The following is a 16,315-nucleotide window of genomic DNA, read 5'->3' on the forward strand; positions in this document are numbered from 1 at the left end:
AGGAATAAAGGCACAAATGAGGCTTTGGAAATCTGTCTGGGACTATCCAAACCTGGGAAAAGCCTGACCATGCTTCGGGGTTGTCACTTAGCACTGACTGACCCTCCATTGCCTTCTCCCACTGGACCCCAAATTCCTGCAGCTCCAGCCAGATCCCATGAAGTTTCCAGTGGCACCAGATTCCAAGAAGCTGAGCCCTTCCTCAAGTATCCTAAATGCCACTGATCCATCATACTGCTTATCTTTTTACTGCAGGACTTCCAGACAACTTCCTAAAATCCTAAATACTTCCCAGAGTGGATGAAAAATCCCTCCAGCATTGGCAGCTTCTTCCACTCTGGCTGTTTAAGAAGGGGAGAGCAGAAAGGTGGGGTTTTGTGAGGAAACAAACATCTTAAGAATGTTAACAATTCTCATTCCTTTCCTGAAACTTCCCAAAATAAACCCTTTCTCTTGGAATCTTGTGGGATAAGGATGGTGGCCCAGATTCAGACTTGCCCCAAGATATTTGGAGTGGGCTGGGCTGTGTGACACTGGCAGGGACATCCCAGGGGCAATGTCAGCTGCAGGACTTCTCCAGAAAAGCAGGACTGTGGCAATATCTGAAATCAGGCACGGAGATTTGGGAATGCTCTGCCTGCCCTGATTAGCTGGACTCAGCCAGCCTCACCTGGAATGTGCATGGCCTCAGTCATCATCCCAGGAATGTCCCTCCTGGAAGTAAAGCACAGGAGGAAAGCAGAAGGGAGAAATAAAGAGAGGGAAGGAGGATGGAAAGCTCTTGGTGGGGGTTAATGAGGGCAGTGCCCCTGGATCTGGCAGGGATGAGTTTCCACAGCACAGGAGTGGGAAACCAGAGGGAAAGGGGAGGTCTGGAGGTGTCCCCCTGGTGTGAATGGAGATGGAAAGCCTTTCAAAGCAATAAATCCTGTGCCCTGAAGGCTGACAGCCCACAGTCGTTCTGGAGCAGGTGGGTTGTGCTCTGGGAAGTGCTGGGACCCCTGGAGCAGGGACAGCCCTGGGCTGGCAGGGTCGGTGTTTGGGTGACACAAAACCACACGGAGGAACGGCGCTGTCAGCAGCTGCTGTGGGATGGCTTCAGATCCCTCCTCCTCTGCTTCCCCTTGTTCAGAGAAGCCATTTCTGCTGCTTGCCAAGGATGTGCAATCCCTTTGCTGAATCAGCTTCTGCACAGCTCCCTTCCCCCAGTGGGGTCTGCTTCTCTGGGAGATCATTCCTTATTCTCACCTGAACCTGGGTCTGTTTGCTCCCTGGACTCAACACAGGGAATTCACAGAATATTCTCAGCTGGAAGTGACCCACAGGGATCATCAGCTTTTAAGAGAATGGATTATCCAGGGATCAAACCCACAACCTGGTGTTATCAGCACCCAGCTCTAACAGATTCCCAGCAGATGGAATCTGAGTTGTTCTCACTCTTCCAACACTGTCCCCATCTCCCCTTGGTTTTTAGGGATTGATTTTAATGCCACCCATGCTGGCAGCTGTGAGAAGCTGCTCCATTCCAACCCATGAGGCCAACAAAGCTCCCCATTCCCAGTTTTTCATGGGAAACTAGATCTGGGGAACCTCCTGTGAAGGGAACTTCAGCCCTTGTCACTCAGCCCATCAAATCCTAATGCAAATAAAACTCTTTAGTGGCTGCTGAGGAAAGAGGACTGAGGGGAGTTGGGGAGATGGTTGGACACCTTCAGCATGGCCTCCAGTCAGCATTTTTTGGGATAAAGCACTTGCTCTGCTGAGATGAAGAAATAACTCCCAGACTGAGTGCAAGAACCACGTTGAGCCCTTGTTATCCCAGACATTTGGAGAATGATGCTGCTCTCTCACAGGGACTGATCTCTCCCCAGAAAAGGAGGTGGGGATGGAGATGGATGACAAATCTGGGAAGGACCAAAGGCATAGATCAGGGAAAACCAATGGTTTCTGTTTTTCTGACAGGATTTCCTCTCAAAAACCCAACAGGGAGAGATTGCCTGGCCTTTTCTGGGAAGTGGAGCTGCCACGGTGTGGGGACAGGGACAGGGCTGTCCCCGGTGCTGCAGCTCCTCTCCTCCCTAAACTGATGCACACCGGGTTTGGAGGGATCTCTGGGACAGAGGTCGGACATTGCAGGTTCCTCTGCCAAAGGAAACTTCTGGAAAGGATGTTTCAATCAAAGGACAATTCGTGAGGCCAAAGCTCCAGACAAGGACCCTGAGCCATCCTTCTGCTGTGGTGAAGGACAAAGCACCAGGACTGGCCCGTGTGCAGTCAGCTGCTCACATTCTACATGTGGTTTTATGACAGAGAAGGCTTGAATTTGTACATTTCCAGAGTCATTATGGGATGGGCTCCATCTGAACACCTCCAAGCCCAGCAGTGCTGGGTGCCAGGAAAAGCATCCCAAGGTGATCAACCACCTCAGAAAAAATGTTAAAACCATCATCACAAAAACTTTTGAACTCCTGACTAGAAAAGCTTCATTTCCTTGATTTTTTTTATTTTTTTTTCATGGTTCCAACGTGTCAACCTGTGAGAACAAAGAGCCACTCTGGCTGGAGATGCTGTTCTGATAGAGCCAATTGCTGCTTCCCCTTCCTGTTTTGTACGTGGAACGAGGGCTGCAGCAGATGGGGCAGATAGGGCTGGCTTTGAGCTCTGCCTCCAGTATTTCACAAGTCCCATCACCGAGAAACTGCTCAGGGAATGTGCAGCATCCCTTCCAGATGAAACACTGTCAGGGAAAAACAGCCTGAAAACATTTCCCCATCCCTGATGGTTCATTTATGTGGAGCTGGGGAAATTCTATGAATTCTCCTGGTTTTGTAGAACCGATGGGAAATCTGTATTTTATATCAAAATCTCTCCAAATTATCCTTTCATCCTAATATTTTTTCCAGGATGGGGCAGATCTAAAGGTGCATTATTGACCCTCAGGCTGGAACTGGGTGTGAAGGTTCTTGCAAGTCACCAGTGACTTTAACCCTCCCAACTGGGGCTACTCTGAGCCTTCCTCACCCACAAAAGTGATATTTTAACTGTCTTGTGTTAATTTTTTGGCAGCAGTATTTTCTCATACCAAAACCCACCAGTCTTCTTTGTCACTGGAAGATGAGAAAACAAACTTTCACCCAGAAAACTCAACAGGTCAAAAGCAAATGTTCCTCATGGAGAAATTCTGCTTTAATCTTCTTTTGGGAAGTAAACTGAAAAGCCCAAAAGAGCCTGTGCAAATTGGCATTCTCTTCTGGGAAAGGGTTTGGAATAAACAAGAAGTGGATTTTTGGCATCAATGTTATTTTTAAGTCTTGTAGCACTTAGAAGTTTGCTCAGATCTAAACAGAGAGGCAAATTCACGTGAATTAATGAATCATAGAATAACCAAGATTGGAAAAGAGCTCAAGGATTCCCCAAGTCTGGCTGCCACTGGTGACAGTTGGAGCCTGTATTTATTTAGTGCATCTTGTGATGTTAAATGGATGCTCAGGATTTGAGGATGGCCAGAGAATTACCAGGACACAGCACACACCAAGTATTTTCTACAGAATCCCAGAGGTCATGTTCACCGTCCCATGTTGGAATAAAACTGCAGCCCCTGCCAGAGGCTTTTCTCAGGAAAAATCCATCAGGATGCATATCCTGCCTTGCATTTGAACAGCTCCACGTTAGTTGTGGAAACATCCATGCAGAAATCAGATTTTCCTTAAAAGCTAATAAGAAGAAATTCCGGGTCAATTAAACCTCCACAACTGATCTTTGATGATCAAGCACACTGTGCCATGAGATGAACCTTTTAATTATTCCCATTTTATTTTATTTTCACCTGTGCTCTCTGTTCTCATTCACAGTTTTACCCTGGGGAGACACGGGGAACACAAGGCCAGGACCAACTTCTTCCCAGGAAATCCTCGTTTTTCAACTGCTACACATTAACCACTGGGGAACTGGAATCATGGAATGATTCAGGGTGGAAAAGACCCTGAAGATCATTTATCCAACCATGATCCAGCACTTCCAAGTCAAGACCATATGCCTAAGTGCCATTTTACTTCTTTTTAGGACAATATTCCTGGATTTCTGGGCTATATTTGGGTGATAAAATGGTCTGGACCAGGAAGGTGATTCTGTTACTGCCTGACAGGGAAAGCCTCGTGTCCAAACTGAGATCACTTGGAGCAGCCGTGGAGCTCAGTCCTGGGCTGTTAATTCCCAGAGGAATAAAACAGGTATCAGGTGGGCCCTGCATGGATGGGGACACTGATAAGAGCTTGGAAGGATAAAATTAAAAACCAGCCAAAGTAACATGGGAAAAGCCTCATCAAGCTGTTGGAGAAAGGAGAAGGCAGGATGGGACCTGGGGCTGGACACGCCCGGATTCTTCAGCCAAGGGAAATGTCGGGGCAGCCGAGGCCAACCCAAAAATTCAACTTTGGAGCAGAATAAACTGGAGCACACAGCAGCAACAACATTCTGGTTCCCCTTCAAGGAATTCTTCGTTGCCAGCTCTTCAGGGGCAGGGTTTGCAATTGCAGCATGAGAATTGGAGACAATGACGGATCTAGAGCATCAGATATGCAAAGTGTTTGGTTAAAAACACCAGAGGAAAGAGTATCAGAAACTTCCTGTTCTTTGAGCGCTCAAGTTCTCATCTTGATGGTTTTTTGATGATGTTGTTGTTGTTGTTTTTTTTTCTTGTTGACCAGAAAGGAAAAATGCAAAGAGAAAGCCCCTGATGAGGGATGACTTAGCCAGGCCCTTTGTGCAGAGCTGAGGGCAGATAAGGACACCCCACGTACCAGGAATTTGTGAAAAGATGTTCCTGCAGCACCAGTGCCCACCTCCAGCCCTCCTGCAGCTCTGCTTCTTCAGCAGATTGCAGCAGATATCACCAGAAACCTTTATGAAATCCAAGTTTTGGTTTTAATCGTTACAACCTCTCATTTCCTGAATGTCACCCATAGATCTGCCTGAAAATAATTCACATTTTCCATCAGAGGGAGGAGTTGTGTGGTCTGAACCATCCTACAGCACCACACTGAGCTGCTTTTGCTCCCATCTTTTGCTCCAAAACTTCTGTCCCATCCTTTCTGCTTGGATTTCATGGCATGTGCTCTCAGGACAGGCCAGCTATCAGCTCCTGATCAGCCCAAAAATGCTTCCTCTGGGCTCTGAATCATCCCTCAATTATATAACTGCCTGCTCTTATCTTATGTGCTGGAAATGGCTCTTTGGGGTTTTTTTAATGCTCACTGGAGAAGGTTTTACTCTTTTTCTGCCATGATTCAACTTCTCTGTGCAGCCCAGGCCCATAAAATGCCAGGAATGGGCTTTAAAATGGATTATTCACCTGGACTGGGGAAGCACAGGGGAGCAGCCAAGGCAGCCAGTGGGAAAGCTGTCTTACTGAAAATGAAAATATAAATAAAATCATATCACACAAAAGATCATCTCCCTTGTGATCAGTGATGTCTCAAACGGTGCTCCAGGAAGTGGTGGAGGCTGGGGACAATCCCAGCCCAGGCTGGGGACAGTCAGGACTGGGATCAAGTCTCCAGAAAGGGACTCGTGAGTGTTGATCTCCAGCTCAATCCAGCAGTAATTAAATGCATAACTTAATAACTCAAATATTGATATAGAAATATGTTATCTTAAAGATTTGTGACCGTATTGAGGCTGAGTTTGGGCAATTTCAAGGCCAAAGAGAATGTGGCTGTTTCCATCCATGTGGACATCCCACAAAACACAAAAATACTGCCAGCAAAGAAAAGCTCTGATAGGGTGGATGATAAATAACTCTGATATCAGTGGAACTTGAGTCTGTTGGAATTAATGACTTTTTCACCCTTTCCAATGGATTTCCAAGTGCTGAGGAGCAGGGAGTTGAAGGATTCCTGTAATTGCCACCTTGTACAGCCTGGTGTTCATCACCCATTGCCAAAAAAACACCTTAAATTCTTCTCAGTGCTGCTTCTGAGCCATCATTTTGTGAGCTAGAGAGCTGCAGCTCACTCCAGTCAGTGCCACTGGTGGATTTGGGTCTTTTCCCCACTTTCTTTGAGCTCCCTGAAATAATTTTTATGAGATTTTGCTTCAATTTTGCCACAGTCTGAGGACACACAGATAAAAATCACCCAGCACAGCTCTGCCTGTTTAGTCTGTGTCTGTGCATCAAAACCCTGCTGGCTTTGCAAGGTCAGGCTTGGGAGTGACCTTGGACTGACTCCAATCCCAGCCCCTTCTGGGGAGAATTCGGATTTTTGTGCAAACTCTCTGTGATCTCAGAGATTTCTGGCTGACTCCAGCTCCCTGCAGACCCTACATCATCAAAATTGGCCTTTTTTGGCCCTCTGAGTCACATCAGCTCTGCTTCTGTTGAGCTTCCAGGCTGACAACTGATTTCTGCCTTATCTTATAATTAATCCATCCACATTCAAGTCTCTCTATTGCTTCAAAAATCAAATTTCAGCCTCTCATCCTTGTCTTTGAATATTATAACAGAATTATGAAAGCACCAGGCAGATGTTTTCCCAGCTCCCAACCTTTCCCTGCAGGAACCACAAGCCATTAGTTCAGCTGAAGGCATGGCTTGCCTCGTTATTTATTTAGTTATGCTTTATTACCATTATTTTTCTATGCTGTGTTTTCATTCTGATTTTTCCCACAACGCTTTTTCCTGGGGTGCAGAAAGGCGCCCTGGAACGGGAGCATCGGTATTTAGCTTTTATTTTTGTTTTCCAGACAGATTTGGGAAGGAGCAGCTGGTGCAGCAAACCCATGGGGCTGTGTGAGCACAAGCACCTGGCTCATCCCTGCCATGGATCAGCTCTGGAGCTTCTGGAACTGCCAGGAGCAACAGGTGGCTCACAGGTCCTGTTTTCCATCTCCCACTGCTCTCTTCAAAGAGAAGGAAGAACAAATCCCAAAAAACTCCAGGAAGCTGGGAATCCTCCAGCCTTCCCTGTGCAGGTTGTGGTGGTGACCACCGGCACTGTCCTGGGTTTGTGGGGACACAGGTGACACCACCTGCAGCTTCAGCTGGCAGGGAAAGGCAGTTTCTCCTGAAAAATCCTCATGAGGCCCTGAAAAAGCCCCACCAAGCTTGTGGCAATGCCCCTTTAACAGATGTGGTTCTCCCCCTGCCCCCAGATCTTTTATCAGCTTCAGCAGAGTTTGTGACCTGCCAAGAGATAAGGCCCGGAAATCCTGATACCAATTTGCTCTGATGAACAGAATTTCTTTGACTAGAATTCTTCTTTCAGCAGAAACCAACATTTTCCTCTATTTCCACCCATTCTCCTGGACCACAGGAGCTACAGATGTCCCAGCTCTTTGCCATAAAACCCCCAAACCCCAATTGGCCTTTGCCATAAAAAACCCAAACCCTAATTTGCCTTTGCAAGGAATTGAGGATTTTCATGACCCAAAAGGATTTTCCCAGGTTGGCAGCTCGGATCTCCCAAAGTTTTGCAGCAGCACATTTGAGTCACTCTCTTAATTAGGCGATTTTCTATGGAAGTTATTTTTATCCATCTTTGTGGTCCCACTAGGAAACATTTTTCTAATTCCTGTCATCTGCCCAAAGCAAACACATTCACTGATATGGGAATTGCACAGAATAGCACAGAATTTGTTTCCTCTTTTATTCTTTCATGTAACAATAACACTCGAAATAGCTCCTAGGATTGTTTGTTAAAGTAATAATAAATTTTTCTTTCTGTCAGCTTTGCCCCCTCCAGCTGAAGATAACCAGTGTTCCTTCAGGGGAGATTTCTGGGACAGTAATTCCTCATGCACTTGTTCCAGCTCCCTGTGGAGGAAGGGTTGCTTTGTGTGATGATCAGGGTGGAGATGGATCATGGCATTGGAGCTGTCCCTGGTGGTTTGGGATTCCCAGCTGAGCTCTGAGGGAGCTCTCAGAGATCCCTGCTCAGCACAGGCTTCACCTGCTCCAATCCTGCCACACTCCAGTCATTCCTTTACTGTCCTTTTCCAATCCCAAAAGCTCCTTTGGGCTTTTCCAATGGCTTTCCATTTACCCCCCACCATGGCAATGAGTGTTTGCTCTGCTCTCACTTTACAACACAGTGCAAAAGTTGGACTAACCCTACTCCAGGTAAATTTGGATGAGCCAAGGCATGACATCACTTCTGCTTGAGCTCCTCTGGGCTGGCACCTCCACCTGGGAGTGGCCCTGGCACCATGTCCTGGATTAATCCCAGCCCCACACTGCCTCTGGCTCCCTCCTGGTGGGATGGGGGAGAGCACTGGGATGGGAAAAGTGACAAAATTTGTGGCTGAGGAAAACCCTGTATGGAAAGAATTTCCTGCTATGGGTCCATGGTGGGGATGGAGACAGTCCAGCCAGGATGGGCTGTGTTGGGGTGAGGGTGGGGAGGGTGGATGAGTTCAGCAGAAAACGGAGGAAATCTGTGGCTTCCAGGGAAATTCCTGCCAGCCTCATCCCTGGGGATGAGCTGAGCAGTGGAATGTTGTGACTCAAAGGAAAGCACGGAGTTTAACTGGAATCAGGCTGATCTGACCAGGAACATTCGCACCTGAGCAAGAGACTGAGGTGAAACCACGAGAGGAGCAGAAAGAAACCCCACGAGGGTCTGTCCATGGCACAGCACAGGCAGAAATCCAGGAGCTCCATGGATTTCCTGGGAGGGGTTGGAGCAGGCAGGGGCAGAGCTCGGCAGGATGGGAGCCCCGAGGAGTTGAGTGGGGCTGGGGAAGCTCAGCCCTCCCTGCACTATTCCTTAGAAGAGCTGTCAGATGAGAACTTCCGAGCTTGTTCAAGCTATTCCCAAAATTTCAGCTAAGGACATCAGTGGGAATTTCCACCTCAGCTCCTGGATGAAGGATGTGTCCCAAAGTGCTGTTCCACGATTATTTCCTCACTGGAAGTGGGAATTAGTGAAGGAGGAAGCCAGAACACCCTGAGATTTGCATTAAAAGTCTTGCACCGAGTCCTTCCTCACAGTTTTATGAATCACCACCACTTCTTTATGCATTTTCTTCTGCAATCTTGATCAATTCTACACCTCAACAAAAAGGATTGTGCCATCAACCTCGTCCCTGTCTCCCTGTAAGGAAATCTTTGCTGCCAGCTCTTGAAAATGGCTGATGAAATCCTGTCTTCTGGCTGGAATTGCTGCCCACAAGGAATAAACATTCCATTAGTAATGCTTTATCCCTCATCTGCTCTCGTTAGGAGGTAATTTCCTTTTCTACCCTGAAAATGGAGAATAATGGCGATAAAACAAGCTAGATGATGATTTCCTTTCTTGATGAGTTCTCTGAAAAGGGAAAAGGGGAAACTCATGTTCTTGAGAGAGGGGCAGGGTACACCCAGGTCACACATCCCCACCTGAGCCAGCAGGGACAAGGGCTGACCTTTGCCACTTCCTGCTTCTCCAGCATGCAGGATCTGCTGTTTTCCCATCAGGAAGGACATGGAGGTCAGCTCAGCACTTTTGGGCAGCCTCCTGCTGCTCTGCTGCCAGTGCAGCTCTGGCTGTGGCTGGGTGGCAGTGGGAGCTGTGACAGGTCACTCCTACCCTCCAGACTCCGTGTCGCCCAAACCCTCCTCATACCCACATTTATATTTACCTGGCTTCTCCTTCTCCATTTTCCAGCCAGAAGAGACAATCATTCAGCCAGGTTTGACTTGGAAAAGAAGCCTCTTGAACTCTGCCAGGCAAGGGAGAGGCAGAATTGTGGAGAACTTCAAGGGGGAAACACAAAAGGTGCTGAAGAAATGCACGTTCTCTGGGGATAATAAAGATGATGTCAAGTCAGATGTCCAAGCAGGAGACACTTCAGGAGGAAAAACCAGGACACCTTGGGTGAAGATCTGACAGGAACTCCTCTGGTTTCTCAAACAACCCAAGAGAAAATAAAACCAAGGTAAAGCATGAGAAGAGCAGCCCAGACTGAGTTCCTGAGCCTTTGGTCAGCCCAGGATGGCAGCTGGCATCATCAGGACCAGGTAACTGAATAACCACCAAGGAACAGGAATCACAGCCTGGCTTGTAGGACCAAACTGCAAAAAACTGAGAAAAGTGTGGACATTTGCAAAGAAAATGGTCCTCCCTCAATTCCCTCAGAATCTTCAAGTGTGCTAAAAAAACCTCCTAAAAATACAAAATATTCAGCTGATGTCATTTCCCTGGGCCCAGAGAAGCTGTGGCTGCCTCGTTCCTGGAAGTGTCCAAGGCCAGGCTGGATGGGCCTTGGAGAAACCTGGGCTGGTGGAAGGTGTCCCTGCCTGGGGCTGGGACTGGAAGAGCTTTGCAATCCCTTCCAAACCACTCTGTGATTCCATTATTCTGTGGTTCTATGAGATGGCAAGGAAAGAGTGCTGGAAACCCTCATGGATGAAAAGTGAAGTGCTTCAGACAGAAGAAAACTGAAATTTTCTTATGTAGTGCTGAATTCTAATTAAATTAATTTGCTGAGAGGATTAAAAAAAAAAAAAAAAAAGGAAAAAAAGGAAGAGAAAGTGCTGAGCTGTAAAGGGCACCGTAATCACTGCAGGGAGCTGGGCACAGCCTTCAAACAAAGGTGTAGCACAAAATAAACAGGTTATGGAAAAATACAGGGAGCCAGCTCCCAGCAAATAGAAATTAATTGGGAAAGCTGTGCTTGTTCTGTTTGTGGAGGCACCAGGGGGGTTCAGGGAGGAGCCACCAGCCATGGGGAGGTAAAGATAAACTGATTAAATGAGAGCTGATTGGAGATTCCAGCACCTTCCCCATGGCCGGTGAAACTGGGCACAGCCAGCGACAGATCCCCCATCTCAGCCTCACACCTGCCCCAAAAAAGGAGTTTCCTGCTGTTTTAACAAGGTGGGTGACACAGGGGAAGCTCTTACCCAAGAGGGTGGTGCCCTGGGAGATGGAGGGTTCATCTTATGTGTCCCCAAGTCATTGTGAAATTTTGAGCTGCTGAAAAAAGTGTGGACGGTTTGCAGAATGCAGGTTCTGTTGTATCATCATGGCAGGAAAGAAAAATAAGCAAATACAACAGAAGTTGTGAAATGGAACAGGAGTTATAAAAGATAATAGGAGTTGTGAAGTACAGCAGAAGCTTTAAAACAAGAAACAGCTATGGAGAGTCCCTGGCAAAACAAATCAAATACAAAAATGAATATTTACACGTTAAATCCAAGCACAAATTATATTAATTTGTTAATTAATAGAATTAATTAATTTATTAATATTAATTGCCACCCAGCCCAATCCCTGTTTCCAAGGGCCTTCTCTGCCTCTGGCAGATGTTCCCCCCAGTGTCTCCAGGTGAGGAACCCTGGGATTCCTTCCCTGCACCATCCTCAGGTGGGGACAGCAGTGCCAGAGCTTTGCAGCAGCTGGAATTTCCACTGCTTTATCCTTCCACAGCTCTCCATGGCTTCAGGAAGCGCTGAGGGGAATGGTGGGGCTGGTGTGGGATGGGCACTGAACCCTCCTGGCTGACCAGAGACCGAGGAGGTGTCACTCTCTTCCATTCCCTGTTTCCATGGTCTGGAGGTAGGCGTGGGATCGGCACCCGGAGCCCTGTGTACCTGGGGATATGTGTGTTTGCTGCTCCCCATGGGGCTGTGGGATGCTCCCCTGCTCCTCACCATGAGGAAACTTCCCCAAACAGGGAAGAACTTGGCTCCAACCAACCCTGGAGAACAATGAGGAGCGGGAGTGCAACGTCAGCAGCACCAAACCTGGGTATCCCAGGCAACACCAACACAAACATCCCGGGATAGCCCAGTCCCGCCGTGCCAGGCACATCCTTGCTTTGCTCAGAGGGTTTTTCTCACGGATAACCCGTGCTGGCTCCCACAGCACCCAGACAAGTCCGGGATCACTCCCTGTAATCTGCTCCAGCCTGTGTGTGTGAGGAAGTGTCTGGGACTCCTTTCCCACTCAGGCCATCAGTTTTTCCAGACAGCTGAAAGTTAATGGGCACCATGATTCAAGTGAGTAATCCTTGTGAAACCAGCTCTGGAGGAAGTTGCCCAGCAAAACAAATCCCGTGGCCCCAGCTGTGACGTGGAGCCGAACACGGGGCGCTCTGTATAAAAACCAGGAATCATTCCAAGGGAAACTGCACATTTCAGCTCTGCTGAGACATCACACAGAGCGCAGGGATGCAGAAAACTATCCCTGGCTGCTTCTTCCAGCAAATGTAAGTATTTTTCCTTTTCAGATGAGGAATAGCACTTCATTACAGTTGGGATATTCAGAGCTAATGTGCCTTTTTAATTTGTTCTCCTCTTCTCTATGTTCTTTGACTTCATTCCAGGAGGAATTTTGAAAGGAATTACCTGTTTAAGAGCAGGAGGTATTTTTGGGTACCCCTTAAACTACAACAGTGTACTTATGACAAATGAGAAGTTATTATTAACTGGAATTTGGGAAGTGTGTCAGGAGAGATTTCTGTGGAGATAAAAGGAGTAGTGCACTGAAAACACCAATTCTTGGATCAGGAAACCTTCTGTGAGCTTGAACTGAGAGATTTCATCTGACCAAAAACTGTCCAAGTTTCCCTGTCCATGTGCAGGAATCCTCTTGTGGGTGACCTGAACCGCAGGCCACAAGAGCTTTGAAAACTGTAAATAAATGGGTGAATCTCAGGTTTCCTCGTCCACTGAGTGTGGCCACTCTGGAAATATTTAGGAAACAGCATCCCAATCCTGTTCCCCTACCAGGTGTGATCCCACCTGCCCAGGAGCAGGCAGAGGGAAGGGATTGTTCTCTCCTCACTGAATATCTTTGTGGGCTGGTGGGATTTCCCAGCTGGAGGAAGCTGTGGATGCTGATCCTGGCAGTGGGAGCTCAGCTGAGCCACACAGGAGGAGTCTGTGGCTTCAGCCCCTGCCTGTGCTCTCTTCATGCACCTGCTCTTCACCCAGTTTTACCTTTCTCTTACCTGTGCAGAGGCTGTGTCTGACCAGTGCCGTGCCCAGGGCGCTCTCTGGCACTGATTTGGCTACAGGAGCAGGGGCTGTGCCCTCACATCATCCCTGTTGGGTGGGCAGCATTCCCTGCCTCCTCCTGCCACAGCCCAGCCCGTGTCCCCATGGAGGGTGGGCATTGACAGTGCCAAAACCCTGCCAGGGGCCACTGGAGCTCTCCATGAATTGAGCTCCAGCACCTGGGAACATTTCCCAGCTCTGCTTCATTCACAAGAGCAGACGAATCTAAACAGCACTTGGAGCAAGTGCCAGGAACTGGGATGTCTCTTCCCTATCAGCCACGTGCAAGTGACTGTGTGGTGACCCATGGGGCTGCTCCTGATCCCTGCCAAGGCTGTCATCTGTTTTCTCACACTGTGCCCAGATTCCTTGGGAGGCACCAGGTCAATCCCTATCCGCCCAGGGAGATAAACATCTCAATCCCCTGAGGCGAAGGAGGAAATCAAACCTTGCCCTGCTGCATTCTGGATGCCAGTTTTAACCCCTAAATTATGGTGTGGAAGAGGCGGAGGGAGCAGGAGGGAGCCCTGGCTGCGATCCTGCCTCGAGGGGCAGCCGTGGAATGAAGGGATGGATACCTCTGGTTGTCACCAGCAGGAAGGCATCTTCCAGCCAGAAGCTCCAGTTCCTTTCCAAAGGACAGTGATGTTCAGAAAAATGCTGGCAGCACTATGGAAAATGCTGAAGTTTCAAGAAGAGAGGATGGAAGAAACATTTTGAGCTCCTCAGGGTTCTGCCCTGAGCACTTCCTCTGGCTTCTCTGGCTGCTCCTGATTCCTAACGCTCCTCCTCGGACTCATCACCAAACCCTGGGGTAAGGTAGGACCCAAGGTCCAGGAGCTCTGAATTCAAATGCTCCACATGGACAAGATCTGCTGTAAATCCAGTTCTTGGATGGCAGTCCTAAAACAACCAATTATTTTTATCAAGGCGTGTAATTTATCTCCTTAAAAATATAATTAATGGAAATGGACACAGATATAGGTTGCAAGAAAAAAACAATGACAGGAGATTTTTAATGTACCTTTCAAAGGAGGAACTTGCTTGAAGTTAAGAAGATAAATCAGGATTCAGCTGTACATGTCATGGCTTGGTTCTCCTCCTCTTGGAGCTGGGCACTTGCATGGATTCCAGGCTGTGGATTCAGGGTTTGTTCCATTAGATTGGAATTGCTTTGGTGCTCTGTATCAAAACAAAGGGGTCAAACCAATCATGGAGTCATTAAGGTTGGAGAAAGATCTAAGATCATTTGCTTTCACCACAAAATGCAGAATCGTTTTTTCATTTAATCACTGTGGGAAGTGAGGGTAGGATGAGTTGACTCCGCTGAAATACGGGGAGAAATCTTTTCCTACTTCTTTCCCAAAGCAATCCTTTAGCAAGTTGGATCAGACACTGCAAAGACAAAGGAGAACAGGCACATGTGAATCTCAGATGAGTCAACCTGGTACCAGTCAAGTCTTTACAGGCAATGGGAATCCCAGTCTCAAAAAACCTGGCTCTGTACCCTTCACAGGAATCACTCGGGATTATCATTTTCCCATCATCCCAGCAAAATTAAACCCAGGTAATGACTCAAGCAGCCACCCAGACCTGTTTGGTAATGCTCTGGAAATGCTCTGTAACACCAGCTCAAGGTGCTGACATTGGGAATTCTGGGAATTTACATATGGAGATAATTGCTCAATAGGAGAGAAATGGAATTGTTACACTCGGCTCAATCTCTGAGGATCAGCCTCCTTGAAACTTCTTCAGTAGCACCTTTTTGGGGCTGTTGGCCTCAAAACTGGTCACACACCTTAGTCAAGGCCCAAATGCTGCTGAGTTCCTTCTTGCAGCTCATGAAAACCACAAAATGTGAGATCTCTGCAGAGCCCCACCTGACACATCATTCCTCGAATTCCTGAGAATGAGCCCTCCCTGGCTTTCCCATCCAGCTGTGTGTGACTTCACCACAGCTTCACCTAGGCCACATTTCTTACTTTGCTCCTCCCTAAAAATGCCTCAGTTGAAACAATATTGAATCTCTTCAGAAAATTCAAGCTATGTGACACTGGCTGGTTCCCACCAGGGTTGATCACCCTGCTACAGGAGGGAGCTGGGCTCAATCAATTTGTTTTATCTGTGAGAAACCCACATTGCTCCTCCTTATCTCCTGTCTCCTATTTAGATCACAATTTCCTTGTTTATTTGTTAGAATTGGATTTGGAGATGATTTTAATATTTTCTAAGAACTGCAGCTTATCATTTTCTGCCTCCTCCCTTTCAGGGACAGGGATAATTCACACTTACACCCCTTCGGCACAAGGTTACACAAATCATGCTGCTACCTAAAAATATCCAGGCATTTACAAACTTCATTCCTGTTTATGATATCAGTGTGTAAATCCAAGCTCAGATCCTGAGCTGGCATCATCTCCAAGCAGTTCTTGGCACCGGAATGTGCCTGTACGGGTGCAGGTCCATCACAGTTTGCCCGGAATCCATCCTGCTAATTTTATATTAAATCACTGGAGGTTTTTTTATATGTCTTCCAGGTATTCTTCCCTAACTGGCATTTCAATGGAGAGAGACCACATGAGAGATCTCAGAAGATACCTGGCACTGAAGTATATCCAATACCTCGTCCTGTCTTCCTCCAACACCGTCAGCACCCTGCTGGGGCTGGTGGGCAGCGTGTACACCATGATCCTCCTGCAGTCTGCCAACATCTCCTCCAAGTCCACTGCAGTCTTCATTTCCAGCCTGGCCCAGGCAGACATCCTGGTTTTCCTTAGCCTTGTGTCTGAGGTGGTTTTGGGGAGTTTTGGTGCCGCTGTCTCGCAGATCCTCCTCACGGCCAATGCCCACGTGAGCTGTGTCCTGCTCAGCTGTGTGGCCTTCGAGGCCTATCTGATCACCTTCCTGCCCTCAGAGTCACGGCCCCTACGGACAGTCAGGAATGCCAGGAGGATATCCAGGGTGATCTGGACGCTGGTGGCCATGGAGTGTGCCCTGTTCCTCATGGATGACCACCTGAGTGCCAGCGGCCCTTGGGGGCTCCTGTTCCAGCTCTCCAGCGTGGCCGTGGCCCTGCTCAGGTCCCTCAGCTACATCCTGGGAATTCTGCTGAGGATTATCAACGTGTACATCTACTACAAGATATTTTTCAGCATGTCTCCCAGGTCTAGACTCAAATCCAAGTAGGATGTGCTCCTTCTGGGAATGCTGGAACAACACAAGAACCCTCAACGCAATTCCAAATCATTTGGAAACTCTTTAATAAACAGGACCAAGGCTCACCAGGGAGTTTAAACCTTCCTGATTCCTGGTGCTGTTCAGCTGTTATTGAGAAGAGTT

The 16,315-nt window shown here is 47.8% G+C and overlaps 1 protein-coding gene across 1 annotated transcript; it reads left to right on the plus strand.

Moving 5' to 3' along the window:
- Positions 1 to 12,128: 12,128 nt before the first annotated feature.
- LOC131583715 (uncharacterized) lies at positions 12,129 to 16,162 on the plus strand. Its single transcript, XM_058848127.1, has 2 exons — positions 12,129 to 12,186; positions 15,514 to 16,162. Exons 1-2 carry the CDS (start codon positions 12,149 to 12,151, stop codon positions 16,160 to 16,162), a joined length of 687 nt encoding a protein of 228 aa, XP_058704110.1. The 5' UTR covers positions 12,129 to 12,148.
- Positions 16,163 to 16,315: the final 153 nt, after the last annotated feature.

Source organism: Poecile atricapillus, chromosome 12 (genome assembly GCF_030490865.1).
Source record: "Poecile atricapillus isolate bPoeAtr1 chromosome 12, bPoeAtr1.hap1, whole genome shotgun sequence".
NCBI classification, from domain to species: Eukaryota; Metazoa; Chordata; class Aves; order Passeriformes; family Paridae; genus Poecile; species Poecile atricapillus.